A 23,593-nucleotide genomic window follows, 5' to 3' on the forward strand; every position below is an offset into this window, starting at 1 on the left:
ATAAGCTGTAATATGGGTTATGGGAAATTATGATATGAAATAGTTATAATATGTTGTATATTTTTTATTATTCAGTTTAAAATATTTTTAATTACTCTCATGATTTTGTTTTGACTATGAATTATCTAGAAATGTATTGCCAAATATTTTTGTAAATAGCATATTGCTTTTGAGTTATAATTAATTCCAATGTGGTCAGAAAACATACTCTATATGAGATCAGTTATTTCAAATTTATTAAAACTTATTCTATGGCCTAGTGTATATTGGTGAATGTACCATGTACACTTGAAAAGAATGTTTATTCTGCAGTTGTTGGGTGTAGTGCTAAACAAATATTAATTATATCAAGATGTTTGATATTATTGCTCAAATCCTCTATGTCATTAGTATTTTTTTAAATCTAGTTATATCTGATGTTGAGAGAGGAGTCTTAAAATCTCCTACTGTCATTTTGAAATTGTCTGTTTATTCCTTTAATTCTGTCCATTTTTGTTTCATGTTTTTTGAGGTTCTGTTCTTAAATGCATATCCATTTATAATTGCTATGTCTTCCTGATGAATTCTCCCGCTTATAATTATAAAATTTTCATTATTTATCTCTGACAAAATAGACTTGATGTCTATTTTATGTGACATTAATATAGTTATTTCAGCTTTCTTATGCTTGCTATCTGTATGGTATATCTTTTTTCCATCTACTTACTTTCAACCAATCTGACACTTTATATATAAAGTGTGTCTCTTGCAGACAACATATAATTGAATATGGCTTTTATAAATTCTTTCTGATAGACTCTGTTTTATTTGAGCATTTCAACTATTACAATTTGATGTAATTATTGGCATGGTTGGATTTGGATCTACCATTATATTACTTGGTTTTTTTTGTCCCTATACTTTTTGTTCCTATATTCCCCCTCTCTTGCCTTCTTTGGACTACTTGACATTTTTAGCATTTCGCTTCAATTTATTGGGTTTTTTTAGTTATACACTTTGTGGTTTTTTTATCGGTTACAATATAATCATTAACTGTGACAGCCTACCTATAGTTAGTATTATACCACTGCATGTAAAGTATAGAAATTTGGCAGTCATAATAAGTCCTTTATGTTATCACTGTAATCTGTATTACATCTATGTGCCTTAAGAGCATCACAAGACAATGTTATAATTTTTCCTTATAAAGTTGTATATGTTTAATTAAGAAGAAAAATAAATATCTTTAATATTTATTAATAGAGTTACCGTTTCTGACATTCTTTATTCATTTCTGAATATCTGTGTTATCTTCTGGTATCATTTCCCTTGAGCCTGAAGAATTTACTTAAGCATTTCTTGTAAGAAATTATATTATTTTTCTTTATCTGAAAATATCTTTGTTTCACCTTAATTCCTAGAGGACATTTTCTATTCTCAGTTGGTAGACTGGGGGTCAGGGTGTTTATTTGTTTCTCTTTTTGTTTTTTATTTTCTAGCTTTCATTGTTTCTGAAGAGAAGTCTGTGGCTATGTAAATCAACATTTTTCTTTATACAATGTGTTGTTTCTCCCCCACCTGTTTTTAAGATTTTTCTCTTTATCTTTGGCTTCAGCCATTGGATTATTATGTATCTAAGTGTGGTTTTCTGTGAATATATTTGGTGTAGGGTTTATTGAGCCTTTTGAATCTGTACATTTTTTTTCACCAATTTCAGGAAGTTTTTGTGATTTTGGAATCGTCTATTTATTCCTTTAATTCTGTCCATTTTTGCTTCGTGTATTTTGAGGTTCTGTTCTTAAATGCATATCCATTTATAATTGCTATGTCTTCCCTCTTATAATTATGAAATTTCCATTCTTTATCTCTGACAATACTCTGTGACTTGATATCTATTTTATGTGACATTAATCTGCTCTTCTTCAATTAAATTAGAACTTGCTCTATGGCTCTGCTCTGCTTCTGGGATTCTAATTCCCTAACATTAGACTTTTAGATATTGTCACACTAGTCCCTGAGGCTAATGTTAGACTCTTAGATATTGTCACACTAGTCCCTGAGGCTCTGCTCATTTTTTTTTCAACTGTTTTCTCTCCCTTCTTCAGTTTGATCTATCTTCAAGTTTACTGACTCAGTCCTTTGATATTCTTCTATTAAGTCCATTCAATAATTTTTATTCCAGATACTGTATTGTTAAGTTTTAATGTCTCTACTTGGTTTCTTTTTATGTGTTCTATTTTGCTGCTGAGATGTCCTATTTTTTGTCCATTTCTTTTACTTCATTGAACCTAGTTGGAAATAACTATTTTAAAGTATTTGTCTGATAATTTCAACATCTGACTCATCTCAAGGTTTGCATCTGTTCATTGTCTTTTCCATTTAGAATTGGTCACATTTTCCTAGTTTTTTGTGTTAGAGTATTTTCGATTGTATTCTGGACATTGTGAGCCTTATGTTATATAGACTCCGAGTTCTGTTGCAGTCCTCTGGAAAACACGGTTTTTATTTTAGCAGATGATTAATCCAAGTGGATTCAAACTTTAAGCTCTCTCTTGTCAATGTATACAGAGAAAATGGAATATCCATGAGGAGGAGTCTGAATTTCCAAAGATAGAATGTGTTTGGAGGAGAGGGGCAATGGGAAGGAAAACATTGTAAATACTGCCCTCAGAAGTTAATAATTCAATATTATTTAATTTTTACTATTACATGTATATGATACATATAAACCATTTGTACTATAGATACATAATAGTGGAAACATACTTATATTTATTTATAATGTATAATTTGACAATTTTACAGTGTTTTGATTTTTCTAAGAAAAGCACAACTCCAATAGTCCTTCTTTGAATTCCCAGGAGAATTCCAGATTCTCATAATGCTACCACTTATCAAAATGTCATTACATGTGCCAGACATTCTGCTAAGCAATGTGCATACATTGTTTTATCAAACTTTATAGCAACACCACCAGGTAGGCATTGTTTTTATTTACAAATGAGGAAACTGAGGGTCAGAGAGGTTAAGCAACTTGCTCAGGGATACATAGCTATTAAGGGGGTAGAGATGAGATGTGAACCTAGGTGGGACTCTGTCTCCCCTTTTGATATCACTGGTTGCCACCCAAGTGGAATTAGATGATATTTATCTTGCAAATGACAGAGTGTGGAGAGAGTGAGCATGGCACTGCAAAAATAACATTCACTTCAAAGAGGAGACAAGTATTCTAATTCTAGTTTGGGACAGACTTACTGCAAAACCTTGTAACCTTCTCGGCTTCTCTCCTTCTTCTTCCACTGTGTCTACAACAGAAATTAAAATGTACTTCATAATAATTTACAGAACTCTTTTAGAAATAAAATGAGACGATCTGTGAATGCGTAATGAAAATATAATGATTGTAATGATATTTAGCCCAACTCACAAACTAACACTCCCTTTTCTAAGTTTTACAGTTAAGACTTCAACAAAGAAGGACCCAGGAACAACTGGCTAACCAAGGCATAATACCACGTGAGTACCTGCATCTCTTAATTACTGATATACATAGGGCCACACCATTTGGGAGCTGGAAAGTGCCTCAGAGGTCATTTAGTTTAAGCCAATGCATTGGTCTCTGAAGATCTTCAAAGCATTGGTATCAGCAGAAATCCCAGACCTTGGATGCTTTGCCCCAACTGCTACCTACTCACCTGCAAGGGGCTCCTTTTAGTGATACTGGTTATGCCTAAAATTCCAATGTAGTGGATTTGTTCTCAGGGTAAACACAATTCATTATGGGCACCCCCAACTCATCTACTTTTAAAATTGGATATAATTAATATTCTTTCCAGAAGCATCAATTACATCATCTTTTTCTCACCTCCTGAATTTCAGTTCTGTTTGGGGTATTGGAGTCCACAAGTAATTGAATATTGGTCAAGTATTTCCTTTCTAGAAGGTGGAGTGGCAATACCATTTTAGCATAAATGATATAATGTTGAATTACTGGCCATGAACTGGGTAAAAGAAGAAGGATTATTGTATCTTTTAGAAGATGTATTTTAAATGTTCTACCAATTCAGTAATGAAAGCTAACTCTTGGTTATCTGTGGAAATAGAGAAAAGGGTACCCTGGATGAATAAGTCATGGGTAAAGCTGCTCTAGGTCGTAGATTCTAACCTCCTCTCCAACAAAATTTAAAAATCAAGATCTATAATGACTTGTGTAGAAATTCAGGTGTCTGTAAAATGCTGTTGTGACTGTTACTTCAGAGTTCAGTATACAACAAGCAGAAGTTTGCCCTTGAAAAACTGTAGTGTAGTTAGTTGTATTGAAGCCCTATGTATAGCCCTATATAGTGTAGTTAGTTACATTAGTTAGAAAAAATGTTGTGTAGTTAGTTATACTGAAGCGCTATGACCCATGGCTAAACATTGAAAGTTTAGTCTTTGTTTCAGAGCCAGAACAGAACTAAGAATTTTTCAGGCCTCTTGTTTTGTAATTCAAAAGTAATCCTTTGTTCATGGCTAAGCTCTACAATAGTAAACAGTATGTGACCTTAAAGTGGGACAACTCTTTTAGAGGGTTGTGAAGTACAAAAGAAACAGCTCACCCTGCGATTTCAAGGCTGTTTAAGCAACGTTGACAACTATGCTGAGGAAGCAAAAGAGCAAGTCTATGTGTGGCCTGTTTCATCTTAGCCTTTCCTTGGAGGTGCCAAAGACAGGAAAAAACCAAAGGTCTGCGGATGTCAGATCAGGTCAAGACAATTTCACTCAAAGCTGATAATCTATCCCTTCACTGATGTTTCTTTCTCTTTAATTCTGGAAAGGCAAATGGAGCAGATGGACCCACAACCTTTCCGTAAGCCCAAGTTGTACACATCTGATTTAAAGTTTGACTCATGTGCTTAAATACTCTGGGCCTGGGTCTTGCAGCTGGCATTTGGCTGAGAATAAATATTTTTGGAGGGATACGGGGTTAAATCTGAATATTAGTAAAAACACCCAATGAAGATGGTAATTAACGCTAGCATACATTTTAAAATAACACCTATCATGTAAGTTATATAAATCAAATGTTCATTTGTATAGTAGAGTCCAATGAAGATATAATATTTTGTTCTCCAGGAGTTCCAGAATCAAATAATATGCATATTAACAAAATACCGCTTAACAGAAATTTTGCATCATTAGTCCATGGCATCATTAAGATAATTTCTAGAAAAAAATCCTACAAATCATGAAATAATAAAGCATTTTAAAATCACACACTATGATGAAGGTTTTCTCCAATCTTCAGCTACATCCTCTCAACCAGGCTTTCCAAGAGTGTAGAGTCTGCTGTGGAAAAGTGTCCAAGTCATGGCAGGTGCACACTGCAGGCCCTGCCTGTACAGACCTTTTCTACTTAGCTCTTCTCAGGAAGCTAGAGATAGGATGCATCTCTTCACCTGCTGATGTTTAGCCTCTTCGGCCCAATCAGAGATTAAATGTGCAATCTACATGCATTTCAGCAGAACAGTGTGTTTCCTCTGGCACCTAAAGAAACATGTCTAACTGCAAATGATTGGGAGAAGGAAAGAGGAACCAAGGGCCTCAGGATATTTTCAATTCAATATAATTCAACAAATTGTATTATAAACCAGGCTATGTACAGGGGACTGTGCCAGGCACTTTAGGGACAACAATAATAAGCAAGATGGTCTCTCAGAGAGAGTCAAGATATTAGGCGGAAAGCTGATAAAAAGCACACAGAAGCAGGCCAGGCACGGTGACTCAAGCCTGTAATCCCAGCACTTTGGGAGGCCGAGGCGGGCAGATCACGAGGTCAGGAGATCGAGACCATCCTGGCTAACACGGTGAAACACCATCTGTACTAAAAATACAAAAAAAAAAAAAAAAAAAAGCCAGGTGTGGTGGCGGGCACCTGTAGTCCCAGCTACTTGGGAGGCTGAGGCGGGAGAGTGGCGTGAACCCAGGAGGTGGAGCTTGCAGTGAGCCGAGATCGCACCACTGCACTCCAGCCTGGGCGACAGAGCAAGACTCCATCTCAAAATAAATAAATAAATAAGTAAATAAAAATTTAAAAAGCACACAGAAGCATAATCCAGTGTGCAGCTCATTACCTTACACAAGAAGACTTTATTTTTTCATTCTATTATTTAAATTTTTTGAAACAGAAAGTAAAAGAAAAGGAGAAAGGAAAGGAGGAAGGAAGAAAAGTTAATCATCCTCAGAGCCTACCTAATTCTGTGATTTTCTAATTTTTTAATTGTTAAATCTTATGCACTATATATATGTGTGTGTGTGTACATATATACATATATATGCACTGGCTGAGGCAGTGTCAAGGATCTCTGCCCCATTTACTGGGCCTCTCCTTGTCCCTTCCAGAAGCCCCCTGATAATTCTCTCTGCAGTGCTGGTTCTCTTCAGAATAGAGTTTGAAAACCCCTGACCTATCCCAATCCTTGTTTGTCTTTAATATTCATGAAACTGAGGTTGAAGAGGCCTAAAAGGTTTTTCAGATGTCCCAAAGCCTACATCTAATGTGGTCCCATTTTCTACAGTTTGATTGATGAGAATGTAAACGCATGCCAGATAAAATTATTCATAAAGTCTCACTTTATTCATAAAATTTGAAATAGCTGCAATCTTTTTAAACATGTCATAAATTGTCAAAACTCAAAGCTGATGGCTAAGTGAACTGTTAATTGTCCTTATCAAATAGAAATACTATTTTTTTTTTTTTTTTGAGACAGAGTCTCACTCTGTCGCCCAGGCTGGAGTGCAGTAGCGTGATCTCAGCTCACTGCAACCTCTGTCTCCCAGGTTCACGCCATTCTCCTGCCTCAGCCTCCCGAGTAGCTGGGACTACAGGCACGTGCCACCATGCCCGGCTAATTTTTTGTATTTTTAGGAGAGACGGGGTTTCACCGTGTTAGCCAGGATGGTCTCGATCTCCTGACCTCATGATCCACCCACCTCGGGCTCCCAAAGTGCTGGGATTACAGGCGTGAGCCACCGCGCCTGGCCAGTAATACTATTTTTAACTGGTCAACAGAAGCACCTGCCACCAATTAGTCTTGAGTTTTACATTAGGTTGACTCTTCAGGGCTTATCCACTGGATAACATGCAACCCCCTCCTATTGTGGAAGCGCTGAGGCCAGAACCTGTGTCTCCTGATCCCCGCCTAGGCTCCTTTTCTCAAACGTTCAAAATGAATCGCTTGGCCTTTAAAAACACTTACTTATATTGCTATCATAAGGCATTTTATGGCCAAAAAATTCAGTTAGAACTTAGAAAATGTAAAAAGTGTATCGTGTGAAAATGCCAAAGATAAACCAATGATTTAAATGCAATGGCTTCAGGTTCTGCATCATAATCTATGCTTCGCCATGATGAGCATTGAATGAAAGGTTTCACTGACTTAGCTGTATGGCAGGTCTCCCTTCAATTGCATTCCAAATTGATAATTAAATTATGAGGCTCCTCCCCCATTGACTCTAATGAGGTGAATCATGTGTAATTCTAGTGAAACTAGTCCAAATGGATTGAAATTTTCTTCCTTCCCTCTTCCTGGGCACGCATCCTGGGCACGCATCCTGCAGGTTTTGAGGTTGCTGTTGAGTAATAAACAGTGGTTAGCAACCAGCAACAAATTCTTTTTTATAATCCCCATGAATCACTTCTCTTAAACATTTACTTTGTTCTTATGTGTGGGCATTATGAGTTTAGGCTAATTTCCCTCTTTACGTGCTTTGAATGAATTTAAAGGCACCATCTCTTGACTTTTAGTCAAGACAGGCAGGGTTCTGAGGCCAGCACAGAATCACTGGAACAACTTTAAACAGTGGGTAAAGGGTTCTCAGACCAGGTGCATTTACAATGGCAGTTGTGAAATTCACATTTTCAAAATCGGCATGAAACCTTAATAAAATAGTCTCTCAAAGTTAACTTAGAAATATTACTTTAAAGACTTATTGTTTAGATTTATCTCCAAAATCTCACTTGTAAATCTCAATATGGAGATTTCAAATTGCCTACTTTGCCATCATCAACCAGGATTCATAGGAAATGGTTTCACTATCCCACCCTTTTGGGCTCAAGGTTGCAAGAGGACATCAAGGTTCTCTACATTCTCGTGGCATTAGGACAGAGTCCACCTCCTTCCCTAGACCTATTGGGCCTGTTCATCTTTTCTTATGCAAATTTTCTCTCCTGCAATTCTTCTCCCTGGATATCACTCTCCTGGGTAAAATTTTAAATAACACCATTTTATTCCAACCACTTCAGAAGACTTAGTGTGGAAAGATGACCAGCCATGTAAATCAGACTCAATAAACTGGTCATAGAGCATTTCAATAAATCTTTATTAATCCTCTACTGTGAGAAAGGCCCTGGGGAACACACACAGAGAAGTCGGACTCAACTTCTGTTTCAAAGTGCTTCCATCTAGGAGGGGCCCCAAACCACCCCCATTTAATCATCCTATTTAAGAATTTTGGACAACTTCACACCACTACATGAGAATGGCTATCCAGGAAGATTGAAGGAAAGATCACTTTTTCCTCTCCCTCTCCGTCTCCCTCTGCTACTAAAGTGAATCTATGGTGTTTAACCCAGGGGAGAGATGAAAGAAGGTTTAATTTATTCTCCTGGAATACAGAAGATGAGATTAGAGAGCTAAAGTGGATTTGAGAGGACACAGGGCCCAGAGAGGCTGCTACATGTCCACAGAGTCTCAGAGAAAGCCCCTGCTGGCCAGAATGAAATGTCTGGGCAGCTTGGTTTCATGATCTGATCAATGTAAATGAATTTAAAGATACAATGAGCTGTCTATGAATGGTGCTGCCTTTATTTTTTTTGCAGACTAATCCAAGCTACAGCAGCCACATACTTACTGCAAAACCTTGGTAAATCCCTGAATTTTGTGGTACTTCTGAATAGCAAGAAGAATGACCGGGGCAATTCCTGCACCCATATCACACGCAGCTTCACGATAGTTTTGAGAAGTTGACTGGACAAAGTCTCTCTTCCTTTTCTCAGTGCATTCATTTGACTTGGCTTTTCCCCCACAGCACCCTACCACACACTGTCGGCTGTTTGAGCAGTACACGGCGCAAGGGAATTAATCTGTCTGCCTCTTCCCTTCTTTCTAACATCTCAAATTCAGAGATAGAAAAAGGTGCCCTGGATTTTCATGTCAATCCCATTTGGGTCAAAAATCTGACCTTCCTTCTTTTCCCCCATCTCTCCTTCAATTTTCCATTTCCCTGTTCCTTAGAAACTAGAAAACTAGTAATTACAGGCACACTTTGAATTTGTCTTTGTATCCTCCTTCTGAGAAATTCCAAAGTGTTCACAGATGTTGCATCAAATTCTCTAAGTGTGCTAGCCAGGTCTTGAACGTTACAAAGCTACATTGGGAAAATGCACTGTTTTCAGACTGTTAAGAGTATTATTGGGGTAACAGACCCTTAAGACTATCATTGGAGTACTGAACTAGCAATTTATTTCCAAGCATAAAAGAAATTATAATCTCCAAAGCATTATCATTATATATATTAAAAAAAGTTCTCATGACCCAATTTGTCTTTAAAACCAAGACAGAGAGAAGACAAACATGAATAGGCCCATTTTTATAAGTGGGAAACTGAGAGCACAGGAAAACTCTCAGGCTTACTCAAGGTTATACCAAAAGTAGATGGCAGAGCAAGAACAGAGCTCAAATGGATGGTTCCCAAACATTTAGTCACCCAGGACTTCTTTAATTCTATGCCTCACTGCCATAGGTCTTATGTTTAAAATAGTGTTGTCTTCCCTGTCCGCCTAAAGAATCCTACATACATTAATTATAATCCATGCATCTTTTAAATAGTTAATTTTATGTTTTCAAGTTAATTTTCTAATTAATGGTATATAAATTTACCAGCTAGTGCTTGTTGATGAGAACAACCGTAACTAAACCAAGTTGCTATGATTCCAGGCAGGAGCAATGAAAAGTGACAGCTTTGTTAGTCCAAGCAGCCTTTCTCTGGACAGACATACTCTTTCTCTTCAGCTTCTTGAAATGCTGAAAATCAGTCCTGGTCATTCATTGCTCCCTTTTTGAAGTCCTACGTTCCCAACACCCCTAGATCAAGATCCACTGGACTTAGAAATCCCATCACAGCCGTTCTGAAGCTTTGGCATCAGAATCACCCAGAAGGCTTGTTAAAACACAGATTCCTGGGTTCTGCTGGCAGAGTTTCTGATTCTGTGGGGCTGGGGTTTTTTTTTTTTTGGCCCAGGAATTGGGATTTCTTTTTTTCTTTTCTTTTTCTTTTTTTTTTTTTTTTTTTTTTTGAGACAGAGTCTCACTCTGTCGCCCAGGCTGGAGTGCAGTGGCACGATCTTGGCTCACTGCAACCTCTGCTGCCCGGGTTCTGGCTAATTTTTGTATTTTTAGAAGAGACAGGTTTCACCATCTTGGCCAAGCTGGTCTTGAACTCCTGACCTCGTGATCCACCTGCCTCGGCCTCCCAAAGTGCTGGGATTACAGGTGTGAGCCACCACACCCAGCCAAGAACTGGAATTTCTAACATGTTCCCAATTGCTGAAGATGCTGGTCCGGAGGCTACACTTTGAGAATGCTGCACTCGTTGCTGCCCCAAGTCTCTGGCTCTTTAATTCTTCCTCTTGGTCCTCTTAGTAGCAATGGATCTGGTATTGCTCCAAGCCTGCAGCTGAATGGTCACATTAAGAGAAGTCAGGGTCTGCACCAGGCACAGCCCAACACCAGGTACAGCCCTGCTTCTGCTGCTGGAGTTGCCCAACTCCAGGGACCCTACCCCGTGCTGAGGAGTGAGGTCCCTGCCTTCAGAGAGTTCTCTGTGGTTCCACGACCTGTTTTCTCCTTTTTCTGGCATCCTGCTGGAGGCATGAGGTTACAGTGGAGAGCAGAGGACTGCAGGAAGACTGTTCTTATCTCGGTATCTTTTTTCTAAGTCAGCAAATGTTTATATGCTTGGCTGACCCAAATTAGCGATAGCTTTGGGGACAGAAATAGGAATAGCCCACAACAAAACTCTGAGGCAAGAACACAGATTCCCTTGTGAGGAGCCATTAATCTTCCTCCAGGGAGAATGAGTTAGATGTGTGGCTGATTGAATTTACAACAGTATTTTAATTCAAAATCACATGGACTTTTTTTAAAATTTAGAATCCAAATTCCTTTTCAATCTTAAATGTCAAAGTTCTTTAAATACAAAATGTTGCCATTTGATACTCCCCAGGCTGGCAGCAGAAGTGGTTTTTTATGTATTTTCCAAAAACCCAATTGAGAGGTGGGGGGCACCATTGCTTTTGTTGGCCTTCATGGGAGGTGGCTAAAACCCACAGTCTCTGAAGTCACTGAGAAGGCAAACCTCAACCCCAGGCCCATGGCAGGATAGTTTTCCATGGTGTGACCTCAAGCCAGTGCCCCATATAACACCCCTTAACCTCTGAGGAGAAGAGCATGTGGTAAAATGCAGCATGTGAACCTCTCTGGCTTTCTTCCCAAGTCCTTGCTAAATGGAGATAGTTTCTTCCACCCTGTGGCAGAAGGTTCCAGAAGACCTTTGTGCTCCTGGCATCAGAGAACTGGACCGTGTGAATCATCTCACAGGGGAGTTATTAACACCAAGAAGTGATGAATTGTAGTTCTACAAAGCTGAGATACAGGAAATACAGTGTTTCTTAGAACAATTAATAAGCTTTGCTAATAAGAATTGAACAGCCTCAGAGACATGAGAACCCGTTAAATTCCTCCTAAACCCCAAGCCCAGTTAAAACCAATTGTGTTTGGAATGTCACTGATATCCCAAGATCTATTCATGCTATTCCTTTCAGGGAGTTTCTAGAGGAAAAGGGCATGTTATTCTTTTTAACCACTTAAGGCCACACGAAGATCCATTCCTTTTCTGGGTTATGTAAGTAATTAAACTACACCAATATACAATACCTAACTAAATGATTACCAGGAGACAGGACAGAGGTAAAGACCTATTGATACAGATTGTATAGATCCACAATGGCCGCTGGACTTCCAGCAGACTTTGTATCATAATCTGGTTGCTTAGGGGGAAAGGGAGTTGCTTTGCAGAACTCCCTCGACATAAATTCCACCTGCGATCAAACGCAGGCAAAGGCAAGCCTTATTAAGGATGATGACCAGACCCAACTCAAAGAAAATGCATGAGCAACACAGGACAGCTGCACGTTAATTTCTCAGAATCACTGAGTTAGGAGAAATGGGAGAAAAGGGTCATCTAAAAAGGGAGGTTTTGCAGAGAAGCTCATTTTAAGAGTAAAAAGCAGAAAGCAAAGATAACTGAAAAACAGTGTCTAGATCAATGGTATTCAAGAAGCATGTTCATTTTTTTTTTCTATAAGAAGGGAAGTCTCTTAATATTTGGTCAAAGTGAGAAGGATGCCTGTCAACTATTTTTGGCACAAGGAAGCCAGGTGGGGCAATTCTGCATGTTCCTTCAGCCAACATTGTTAATGTTGGGGTGAACAGGGAGATTTATAGAGAGTGTGACCTATTAACTCCCCAAGCAGCATCCTTGAAGAGGATACTATGGCCAACTACCATTATGGTAGCCATCATGCGTCATGACTACAACTATGTCTGCTTGATCTCCAGCAAACCCTGCTGAAAACTATGTTCAGATTCAGCATGGTCTTAAGGGTTGAATGAGGCACATGCGTGTGCGCGCACACACACACACACACACACACACACACACACCGATCTGGTCAGAAACCTAATTTTTGTGCTGGCCAAGATTTGGAAGAACATTTCATCACTTGCGGCTTACAGTAGACCACTGTTCTAGTAGCATTGGAACTCTGGATCATGTGATTCCTCAAGTTGTCCAGACATACAATTCAGGGGAAAAAAAATCAATGCAAGTCTGTAACTGCTAATCAACCTCATCACTTATCATGAAAAGTGATTATTTGTGGCTCCTGATTGAGATTGTTCTAGATTAGGAAAATCAAGGCAAAATGTAGAATTTTGCAAAATGATGTTCTACTTCTTTGCTCAGAGGAGTTTATGAAATCCCTATAAGAGGTGCTATGAAGGGTGATGAGCAGGCGGTCATGGGAAGAGAGTGAAGGCTGGCATTCCGCCCAGGTTGTTCACGGCTGCCATGTGTTCTGTATGACTGACCAGTGCCTGTGTCTACTGGTTGTTAATATTTTACATATCACACCTTGAAAGAGGTTAGAGTTGTCACAGGACCTATGCTCCTAGCCCTAACTGATCCTGGGCAAGTCAATCAATTTCTGTGGACCTCAGTTTCCCCATTCTGTGCACGGTTGGAGTTAACTTCCCTGTCTCCAAGGTTCCTTCCAGCCCTCAAAATTTGATTCTCTGCTTCTCACTCAACACCCTTGGTTGCATGTTCCTGACCTACCAGCCACACACTTTATCCAGAGTACAGTCCCTTCCTCCAAAGCACCACCCCACAGACACAGACCACAGTCATCCCCCGAGCCTTTTGCACTCTAGGGCAGAGCAAAGTCAAAGAGGGTGTTAGTTACCCAAGTCTACACCTCTCCCTCAAACCAGAGCGTTATTTCTGTTTTCAGTTTTCCACCACCCCTTCTATTTCCTCCGGAACTTGGAATGCCCTGCCTCCATCACTTCTCTTCTTGTTGCACATCCTGCCTCTGCTATTCCCCCTGTTTGAGGCTTTGATTCCACTTCCTCTGTCTCCTATGGCTTCAGGGCCGCTGGTGTCCTCCAGGCCTGTCCTCTCTCATTGCTTGTGGCCTAATAAAGGCAATCACCTCCCTACTGTGCATAGCTGAGCAAGCACACCAGCAAACTCTGAGATACCAATGCCCTTAACCCAGCCTCCACTCATGTTTTTGTGTTTCCGTTTCAGCACTGAAACGTCCAGCTGAATTCCATGAGCAAAGAAAACATTTGGATAGTGACAAGGTAATTTTTGCAAATTTCTTGACCCAAGCTTAGACTATAGGTTATGAATCTCTGAATGCTAACCCTTGGCAGATGCGTGTAGAATTCCTACAACAAACTCAATCAATTTGCCAGTCCCTTGCCCTCATATCATATGGAATCTTACTCCTATTAACCAGTAACTATAGAAATGGGATCAACTATATTAGCTTTGAAACTCCTATTTTTTAGCTTTTTTAAAAAATGTCCCCAATTTTTCTAATGTTGGAAGAAATTACAGTAGGGATGCGCTAGAGTCAAAAACACTTTAGAGAAGGAAGTGGAGTCGGCTTTCAAGCTGCCTTACCTGTTATTACTGTCATTTCTTAACAACAATCAGATTTTTAAAAATCCAATTCAAGGGTAAGGCACGGTTTATGCATACAGAACTTATTTGTAGCTACTTAAAGGCAAAAGGTTATTTTGCTTTTTTCCCTTCTTTTTTTGTAACATTTGAGAGTGAGATTTGGCGTATATTCTGTACCTTCATAACAAATCTCTGCAACCTGAATTTGTCAATAATATATTAATAAATACTATTTAGCAAGTATCAACACTTTGAGTGAGAAGGAAAGACAAAGAGAGTATCTGCCTGCTGGTATTTCCTTACCTGAGAGCACTAGCCTTGCAGCTTGTCTATGGGTAGAGAGGAAGAGGAGGGATCTGCAACTCTTCAAAGTAGCTCACAAGTGGCTGTGATTCCTACTACCTGGAGAATAACAAAGAACAGCAGACTCTTACCAGAACTGGAGTGATTCCCAGACCCCTCTCAGGGGGCCACTGGGAGATCCACTATAGTGAGATAAAAACCCAGAGCTAGACATCAGAAACCTGGGGTCCAGTGTTGGCCCTCCCACAGCCTGCAACAACCCTACCGACAGCCCCATCAAGAAGATATTGAGACTGGGTAAATAACCCATCTCTTCGTGCCCGTCCAACTCCTGGTGGGTCTGAATCTGTAGGCTTTACATTTTCACATGTCCTAAAAGAGAAGTCAAGCGAATAACGGGAAAGAGGCATACGTTGTCATGTTATATTAGATGGATTTAGGCAATGTTTTAACTCTGATCTTGGTTAATTTTGTGACTGTTTTCAGAGGAAATGGAGGCTGGGTGCTGTGGCTCACGGCTGTCCCAGCACTTTGGGAGGCTGAGGTGGGCAGATTGCTTGAGTCCAGGAGTTCAAGACCAGCCTAGGAAACATGGTGAAACCTTGTCTCTACTAAAAATTGAAAATTTTAAAAAAAATTAGCTGGGTTTGGTGATGCATGCCTGTAGTCCCAGCTACTCATGGGACTAAGGCAGGAGGATCACTTGTGCCCAGGAGGTCAAGGCTGCAGTGAGCTTTGATTGTGCCACTGCATTCCAGCCTGGATGACAGAGACCCTGTCTCAAAAAAAAAAAAAAAAAAGGCAGTGGAATAAGATTCGTTATAATACAAACAGCCTAGTATCCTGTTATAGTAACATGTTATTAACATGTACCAACCTGCCTGTCCCCGAAAGAGCTTTAGGTTTGTAGCCCTGATGTGGACCCAAGCTCTTTACCTTCTTATCTTATTTTCCCATCTAAAAATTACTCGAGGGGTCTTTGTAAATGTTCCTTCATCAAAATGTGGGACACCAAGAATATTTTCATGTTTCATTTATTATTTTAAAAGGTTATTTTCTCCTGTGAGATAAATTGAGTTTTTTTAAAAGGTAAAACTAGGTGATTTCTCTTGTTTGGGTTCTACAGGCTAAAAATTCCCTGAAGCGCAAAGCCAGAAACAGGTGCAACAGTGCCGACTTGGTTAATATGCACATACTCCAAGGTAAGGCTGCAAGAAATCAGACACCAAGAGATGCTGCAGAATGGTGGGCCATTTTCCCAGAGTTACTTGTCTCTGTACAGTTGCTAAGCCCTCTTAAAAATATCCCTTACTATTACAAAGTGGCAGTTTCAAGTAATCATCTAAGCCTTCTACGCCACGTAGATAACCAAGTTGGGAAGCCATAAAATGGTCAAGCGGGTTAGAGACTTGGGCTCTAATCTCAGCTGTGCGATCTCCTAACTCTAAGGCCTGGGCAAATCACATAACTTCTAGGAGTGCATGGAACACATCCAACATGTGCTGACAATTATTACTAATCTGGATCATCACTCACTTTGGAAGAGGATCACAGTTCCCTTGCTGCCTCTGTGTTCTCCAGGTAATTAATTGTCCTTTGCTGATGCCTTTACCTTCTGGTGTGCAGGGAATACAATCTGAGGAAATTAGTGCTGATCAAAGTAGGCCTAGTTCTGCCTTAGGGTGCCACCTCTGTGCTGGGGTATGTGAGACAAGGCAAACAAACAACTAACTGGTCCCCATATTCTGACATCTGGATGCAGGAGGAGCGGCTTCTACTCCCGCCACATAAGTTGCCTTCCCTGAGACAGAATCCCCGAGACCATTGGTGCCCACCCTAAAAGAGGTCCAACCCCTAATTTGACAGTTACCTATGAGATATTTGTTCCTTGAACACACACTGTATTGGGTGTCTGCTAGGAGTTGTCTGCCCTGCCAGGCCAGTGGGTTCAACGGTGAATAAGCCACAGGTTTGTGCACTCAAAGGGTCTCACAGTATAATAGAGGATATGAGAATCACATTTACAATCCAGCATGGAAAGAAAGGAAATGCCTTTTTTTTTTTTTTTTTTAGCATTTTTCACATTTATGACAATGAGCACACAGTAATGCTATAATGAATCAGAATGGACAGGGGAGGATTGAGGAAATAGGCTGGACCGTGAGGGCTGAGCCAGGTAGAAAAAGATGGAAGGGTGTCGCAGTCTGAGGGAACAGCCTGCACAAGGCCTGAATGCTATTTCTCTAGAATGTGGATTTCCTTCCAAGACTGAACACTAGCTTTAAAGCGCACGAAAGGCTCTGAAATATCCTGGAAATTGTGAACCTTGGTTCTTTGATTGACATCATTTGTTATTTATTCTGGCTTTCCAAGACTGACCCTTTTTCAACCCTAAAGTAGGTGGGATATTTTGAGACAGAACTGTTTACAGGGTAGGGAAGAGAAAGAGGCCAACGCTGAAGTCAAGGGAAGGCTGTGTGGGATGGGAAGCTTTGATCTGCGTGAGGCAGCCAAAGGATGCCAGGTGTCTGGAAAACAGAGAAAAAAAGTCCCTCAAAGGGAGGTGACAGAATTCTTACCTCCTTTGCAATGGTGTCTACAAGCCTAGAAGCAGCTGCTATGTGAGCACAAAAATCACAGCTGCACAAAAAATCCAAAGGATGTCATTTCAAATGACATACAGACCTTTCAGGCTGGGTGTGGTGGCTCACGTCTGTAATCCCAGGACTTTGGGAGGCCGAGGCGGGCGGATCATTTGAGGTCAGGAATTCAAGACCAGCCTGGCTAACACCGTGAAACCCCATCTCTGCTAAAAATACAAAAACTTAGCCAGGTGTGGTGGTGGGCGCCTGTAGTACCAGCTACTCAGGAGGCTGAAGCAGGAGAATTGCTTGAACCTGGGAGGCGGAGGTTGCAGTGAGCTGAGATTGCGCCACCGCACTCCAGCCAGGGCCACAGAGGGAGACTCTGTCTCAAAAAAAAAAAAAAAAAAAAAAAGACATACAGACTTTTCAATGATCAAGTTAACAAATAAAAATAAGTATCATGTGTGGCAAGAGTTACATGCGTTCCCATACACTGCTGGGGGGAGTGCAATTGGGTCAACTTTTCGGGAGGGCAATTTGGTAACCTGTATCAAACGCCTTAAAAACGTGCACACCCTTTAGCTCATAATATAATGTCTAGTTATAATAGCCCATAATATAATGTCTAGTATTTTATTCAAAGAAAATAATCAGACAAAGATTTATCTCACAGTGATGTTTATCGTGGAATTACTTTAGATGGTGAAAAATAGTGAAATGTCTAATAATAGAGGATTGGCTGAATAAACTATGGATCAACCACACAATCGAATACTAATACAAGAGTTATTAAGAGATTATTTTTAGGCGGGGTACAGTGGCTCACGCCTGTAATCCTAGCACTTTTGGAGGCCGAGGCGGGCAGATCACCTGAGGTCAGGAGTTTGAGACCAGCCTGGCTAACACGGTGAAACCCCGTCTGTACTAAAAGTACAAAAAAAAAAAAAAATTAGCCGGGCGTGGTGGCACGCGCCTGTAATCCCAGCTACTCGGGAGGCTGAGGCAGGAGAATCCCTTGAACCCGGGAGGCAGAGGTTGCAGTGAGCCGAGATCGTGCCATTGCACTCCAGCCTGGGTGACAAGAGCGAGACTCAGTCTCAAAAAAAAAAAATTTAGGCAGCTAGAAAGGGTAAGAGAATTCTCGGTGGAATTTTCCTTTAATAAAAAGCAGCCCCAAACCATTTCTTCTCTGACAGAAAGCAGTCTGAAATACATATGCAAACTAGGAGCTTTTATATGTAAATGTCGGCAGCTGTACCTGGAAGCCAGTTACATTGAAAATGGCGTCTCCCGCTCTCTTCCTTGTCACCACGTTTACCAGTGTCATGGCAGCCTCCAGGTACCACATGTACAGTGATCATGGCCGCCTCCAAGTGGAGGCCGTATTTGCATAATAAAAGACTAGAGTGGGAGGGCCAGTCGGTTCACGGGCAATGTAAATGACACAACTGGTCAAACCAATCCCCTGGGCCCTATGTAAATCAATCACCGCCTCCTCAAGCCTCCGTACAAAATCGATTGCTCTCTGCCGCAAACCGGAGACCCTTCTTGGGCGATCCACTTTCTCAGCATGAGGAAGGTTTTTTTCTCTCTCTTTTTCTACTAAACCTTCCGCTCCTAAACCCATTCCTCGTGTGTATCTGTGTCCTGAATTCTTTCTCGACCATGACAAAGAACCAGGGTATATACCCCAGACAACAAACCCGTTTCAATACCATAGAGCTACTACAAACAAGGCTTTCAAAGAGTAATTTAATGAGAAAAGGTTTACAAGACAATGTTTAGCGAAAAGAGCAAAAATCAAAACTATATTTGCTGCCAAATTCTGGGAAGAAAAATTATATACTTATTATATACTTAAACTATGTTCATAGTCAGATTCTGGGAAGAAAAACATAAACCTACCAATCAATATAAATAACTAAGAAAGACACACAGGTCTTAAAAATAGGTGACACTGGCCAGGCGCGGTGGCTCACGCCTGTAATCTCAGCACTTTGGGAGGCCGAGGCGGGTGGATCATGAGGTCAGGAGATCAAGACCATCCTGGCTAACACGGTGAAACCCCGTCTCTACTAAAAATACAAACAATTAGGCGGGCGTCTGTAGTGCCAGCTACTCAGGAGGCTGAGGCAGGAGAATGGCGTGAACCCTGGAGGCGGAGCTGGCAGTGAGATCAAGCCACTGCACTCCAGCCTGGGTGACAGAGAGAGACTCTGTCTCAAAAAAAAAAAAAGGTGACACTAAGTAGGGATTTTCCTGAAACCTTCATTTTTTTTGCACACTTTTTTTTTTTTTAGCATTTTTCACATTTATGACAATAAGTACACAGTAATGCTATAATCAAAAAACATATGAAATGTTATTTCTTCCATCATTACAGTCTTGAATTAAAATATCAGGGTGTGAACTGCACCAACCCCCAGTTCAATTGCATGTCTCTGGTGCCTCCCATGGGGTCCTCTTTTGTCAACAGAAATTGGGAATTAGCTTCTTGGAGCATAAAAGATCTGCTAGATACAAAATGACTCCTGCTGCCCAGGAGTTTATTGCCCAGTTTCAGAAGCAACAAGATGAAGGGTTTGTCCTTGTAATTGCTAGAGGCAGTCAAAGCGAAAGAGATCTATAAGAACAGGAAGAGTTAGGAAAGCCTTATGCTGGGACCCAAAGGTACGATGTTGGTAGTGGGGAGTGGGGAAGCAGTTCAAGGTGGGGAAAGGAAATAAGCCAAGGTGCAAAGGTGAATGCAGCAAGACATAGAAGACAGAAGGATAAGGACCAGGCTCTCTGGAATGGTAGATTTGGTCTGGAGAGCCACAGGTCATGACAGGAGGTAGATTAAACTCGTAGCAGTCTTGAAAATCTGGACTGAGAGATGTGGATGGTGGGAAGCATCTTGTATGGAGGCACCAGAAGAAAAGAGGGCTTTCTGAAGATCAGTCCTGAGTTGGTACACAGGATGAGTCAGAAAGATGACTGAGGCAGAGAGCCAGCAAGCTGCCCTTGCAAGGAACTGTAAGGGGTGCTTTGGAGAGGATGTGGGCTTTGGTATGCCCATTCTTTGGTTTGGAGTACTGACATTCCCCCCGTTGAATGTGAAATGCTTTAAAGAGGCAGCTTCCACAGCCAAGCCTGTGGCAACCGATGGGACATCCCTAGACCTCTTCTGTATGGAGAGTTCTAGGTCAGTGCCAGACACAGGGTCTGGGGTTAGCAGGTTGATAATAATAAAATAATGGGGCTAAGGGACTTGTCTGTAAATATCTCACTTTCTAGATTTATGAAGTTGAGAGTGAAGGTGCAAACTCTTATAGAATCTTAACTTACAGTTCTCCATGACAGCAATAAGTTGGCTGGATTCTCCTCTGGGTTCTTCCACAGAAATAAGTCAGGGCCCAACCTAAAAAGGAAGTTTGGTGTCAGCTGTATCGAAGTGGATTTAAGGCTCTGTACGTGACCTTTCACACCCTCCAAATGATGAGAAACTGCCTGTGGATGAATTCAACTTTTAAAAATCCCTCTGTTTAATTAAATAACTGTTTCAATGGAATTTTTTTTCTTTCGCAACTGACCTGGACATTTGACTCAGTCGGTCACGGCATTGACTAGTCCAAAATCCTTTAAAAGTCATACTAGTACTACTAATTATAACAACAGATAACATTTACTGCAGGCGTAGCCTGTGCCAGTCACTGTGCAGACCAAATGTGCATCCAAGTGCCATAGCTTAGGGTCAGGCAAACAATACAGGCCCTGCAGACTGGTTGCTTACAAAATCTCCAAATTGTACATTTTTTCACAAATCCTTGCAAAGCAAGCTTCTCTAACTTTTCCATGTGCCTCTCGATTTGCCTTTATTTGGAAGTGTCTAGGCTTTGGTGCTAATCCCTGTAAAGTGATGATGATTGCATCGAAAAATTATTAGGATGGTAGAGCACAATGTGACACAATCTTTTGTAGCCACAAGCCAAAAAACAAAAAAGAGAGAGAGAGAGACATCAAATTCTAGAACTGATCCTTTTCATTTCAACCCTTTAGCTTCCACTGCAGAGAGGTCCATTCCAACTGCTCAGATGAAGCTGAAAAGAGCCCGACTCGCCGATGATCTCAATGAAAAAATTGCTCTACGACCAGGGCCACTGGAGCTGGTGGAAAAAAACATTCTTCCTGTGGATTCTGCTGTGAAAGAGGCCATAAAAGGTAGTTAGAACAAATGGCATGTCTCTCCTTGGTGCTATTGAGATCTCAGGGCAGCCTGGAGCTCTGACATACTAGGATCTTTGGGGATGAGGGCCTCTCACCAGACAAGAGCCATACCATGGGTTGTTAGTCCAGTTAATTCTCCATAACCAGGGATCCTGGGCATTTGTTGCAATCCCCATTCTTGTACACCCCAAGGCCAAGTCAACACAGGGTAATTTTGCTCTAGTCAGGCAAGTTGAGAACCTGACCAGGTGTAATCCTCAAAACATCTCCCCTATAAGACGTCCATTACTTAGGAGTCACAGTCATCATCCTGTTTAGCCTTCCTTGTTTAAAGAGAGGTAGACTGTATCAGCGGAAAGAGCACTGGCCCCAGACTAGAAAACCCGGACCCTAGGTCCAGTTGCCCAAGTCACTTCACCTTGAGATGGAGGTGACAGTACTCACCCTGCCTAGCTCACAGGCTCCTGGGAGTGAAGTTCGTGGTAAACAGTGCATGTAAAAACTCTGACAGCTCTCACTTGCTCCACGAAGTCAAAGGACAAATACTCAAAAAGGAGACACAAATACTGATTCTGTTATAAACCGTATAAAATCATTTTGTAGACTTTAGACTTTTTGAACAACTGATACTAGGTGGACCCAAACAGCCTGCCAGTACTGAATTCACTCATAGAGGCTTTGGGGTGGAACCCAGGAAAACTATGGTAACAGGGAGAAAGGGGAGCTTAATGCTCCTACAGACACATTTAGCTTTCTCCAGCTATGCCCTCAATCCGCTCTGAGAACTATTGGTAGATACTAATACGCAGTATATATTTAAATGTTTTGACACATTGTCAAAAAGTATGTGTAAGGGCATTTTGTCCAAAATTACGTTTATTATAAAACTTGTCATCAAGTTTATTCACATTCTAAAATCTTGCTCTCACCCTGCGATTCAGAGGCCACAGAAATTTTGCCTTTGGAACTGGTAAATATGAAAATATCAGCTCCAGGAGAGGCAATATACTCGTCTGTCAGTGCCTACTTAAATATCCCGCTGTGATTTTCTCTCTCATCTACTCTCTCCCTCTCCACTAAATATCTGGGGCCTTTGAACTTGGCCTTGAGTATTCAAGAGTGCACTGCCACCATCTTTACTCTGATAAGCTCTTGGGCAGGTAAAAATCTCCATCGGACATCTCTTGTTTCTTAAAACATTCTGTTCTGTGCCTGTAAATTTATTTATTTATTTTTCTTTTGTTGGGTGCATGTAAATTTATGATTTATTTTTACATGATAGACAAAAGATCTCCTTTTAATTTGCATTCTTTGGTTTCTAGTAGATTATATTTTTCTTTGTGGTTATGTATCATTGGCAATACATGGCTTTTTCTCTTCTTTCGTGCTGAGCATGTTCTCACTTTACTGCTTTGTGTATGCTATTTATATAGGGAAAAAATGCTCATCCTCCATCTGTCACAGGTATTTCACATCCTTTTACCAGTTTGTCCTTCACTTTTTATTTTTTTGTATAGTCAATTTTACCTATAGCAGTTCCTAATTGATCTGTAGTCAAATCCGCTCATCTTTTTCATTATATTTTCTGAATTCATTTTTACTGAAAATATTTCCTAACTTAAAAATGTAGAGTTTATTCACCTAGATTGCCTTGTAATACCTATATACTTTTATTTTTACATTTAAATCCTTAGTGTGTCTGCAACTATTTAAGTGGTTGGTTTAAGAGAGAGGTCTAAGTTTTTTGTTTATCACAGTTTTATGATCTATTTTACAATTTGTGTTAATATCTGTCTTCACAAGTTTCTTTACATTTGTCTGATTTTTCTAATGTTTCGTGGCTACTCTTGCAAGTATATTTTAAGTGAAAATTAGAATCAATTTTTTGTGTCAACTTCAATTCTATTGCAATTTTTAGGATTGCACTGAATTTATATGTTAATTTATGGTGAATTCATATGTTTAAAATATATAATTTTGTAAATTCCTCTGTAGTATCTATCTCCACTTATTCAAGTCTTTTTTTATTTCCCTTTGCAAAGTTTGTTGTTTTTAAGTTTTAAAGTCATATTGATTATTGCTGATATATGGGAAACCTATTAATTGCACACATTCATTTTATAACTGGGCAGTGTCAAAGATCTTAATAGTTCCAATAGTTTCTCAGTTTATCTCAAGCTGTCCAGGTCTAAGGGAATGGAAATTTGTTTTCTGCTTCATTTTTATTT

The 23,593-nt window shown here is 40.2% G+C and overlaps 1 protein-coding gene and 1 long non-coding RNA gene across 3 annotated transcripts in view; one reads left to right on the plus strand and one right to left on the minus strand.

The window, feature by feature from the left end:
- LOC129016732 (uncharacterized) overlaps positions 1-4,437 on the minus strand; it is a 34,203-nt gene extending 29,766 nt beyond the window's left edge. Inside the window, exons 1-2 of the long non-coding RNA XR_008494943.1 lie at positions 3,675-4,437; positions 3,235-3,284 (exon numbers count right to left, since the gene is read on the minus strand). This is a non-coding gene — a long non-coding RNA (uncharacterized LOC129016732). The remainder of the gene's footprint in view (positions 1-3,234; positions 3,285-3,674) is intronic.
- Positions 1-23,593, plus strand: part of MYOCD (myocardin) — a 104,614-nt gene that overhangs the window by 36,847 nt on the left and 44,174 nt on the right. For both annotated transcript variants that reach the window (XM_054456366.1, XM_063656176.1), the window contains exons 2-5: positions 3,430-3,495; positions 13,891-13,946; positions 15,701-15,776; positions 21,198-21,359. In XM_054456366.1, the coding sequence (XP_054312341.1) occupies positions 3,430-3,495; positions 13,891-13,946; positions 15,701-15,776; positions 21,198-21,359 (360 nt within the window). The remainder of the gene's footprint in view (positions 1-3,429; positions 3,496-13,890; positions 13,947-15,700; positions 15,777-21,197; positions 21,360-23,593) is intronic.

This window comes from Pongo pygmaeus, chromosome 19 (assembly GCF_028885625.2).
Source record: "Pongo pygmaeus isolate AG05252 chromosome 19, NHGRI_mPonPyg2-v2.0_pri, whole genome shotgun sequence".
NCBI classification, from domain to species: domain Eukaryota; kingdom Metazoa; phylum Chordata; class Mammalia; order Primates; family Hominidae; genus Pongo; species Pongo pygmaeus.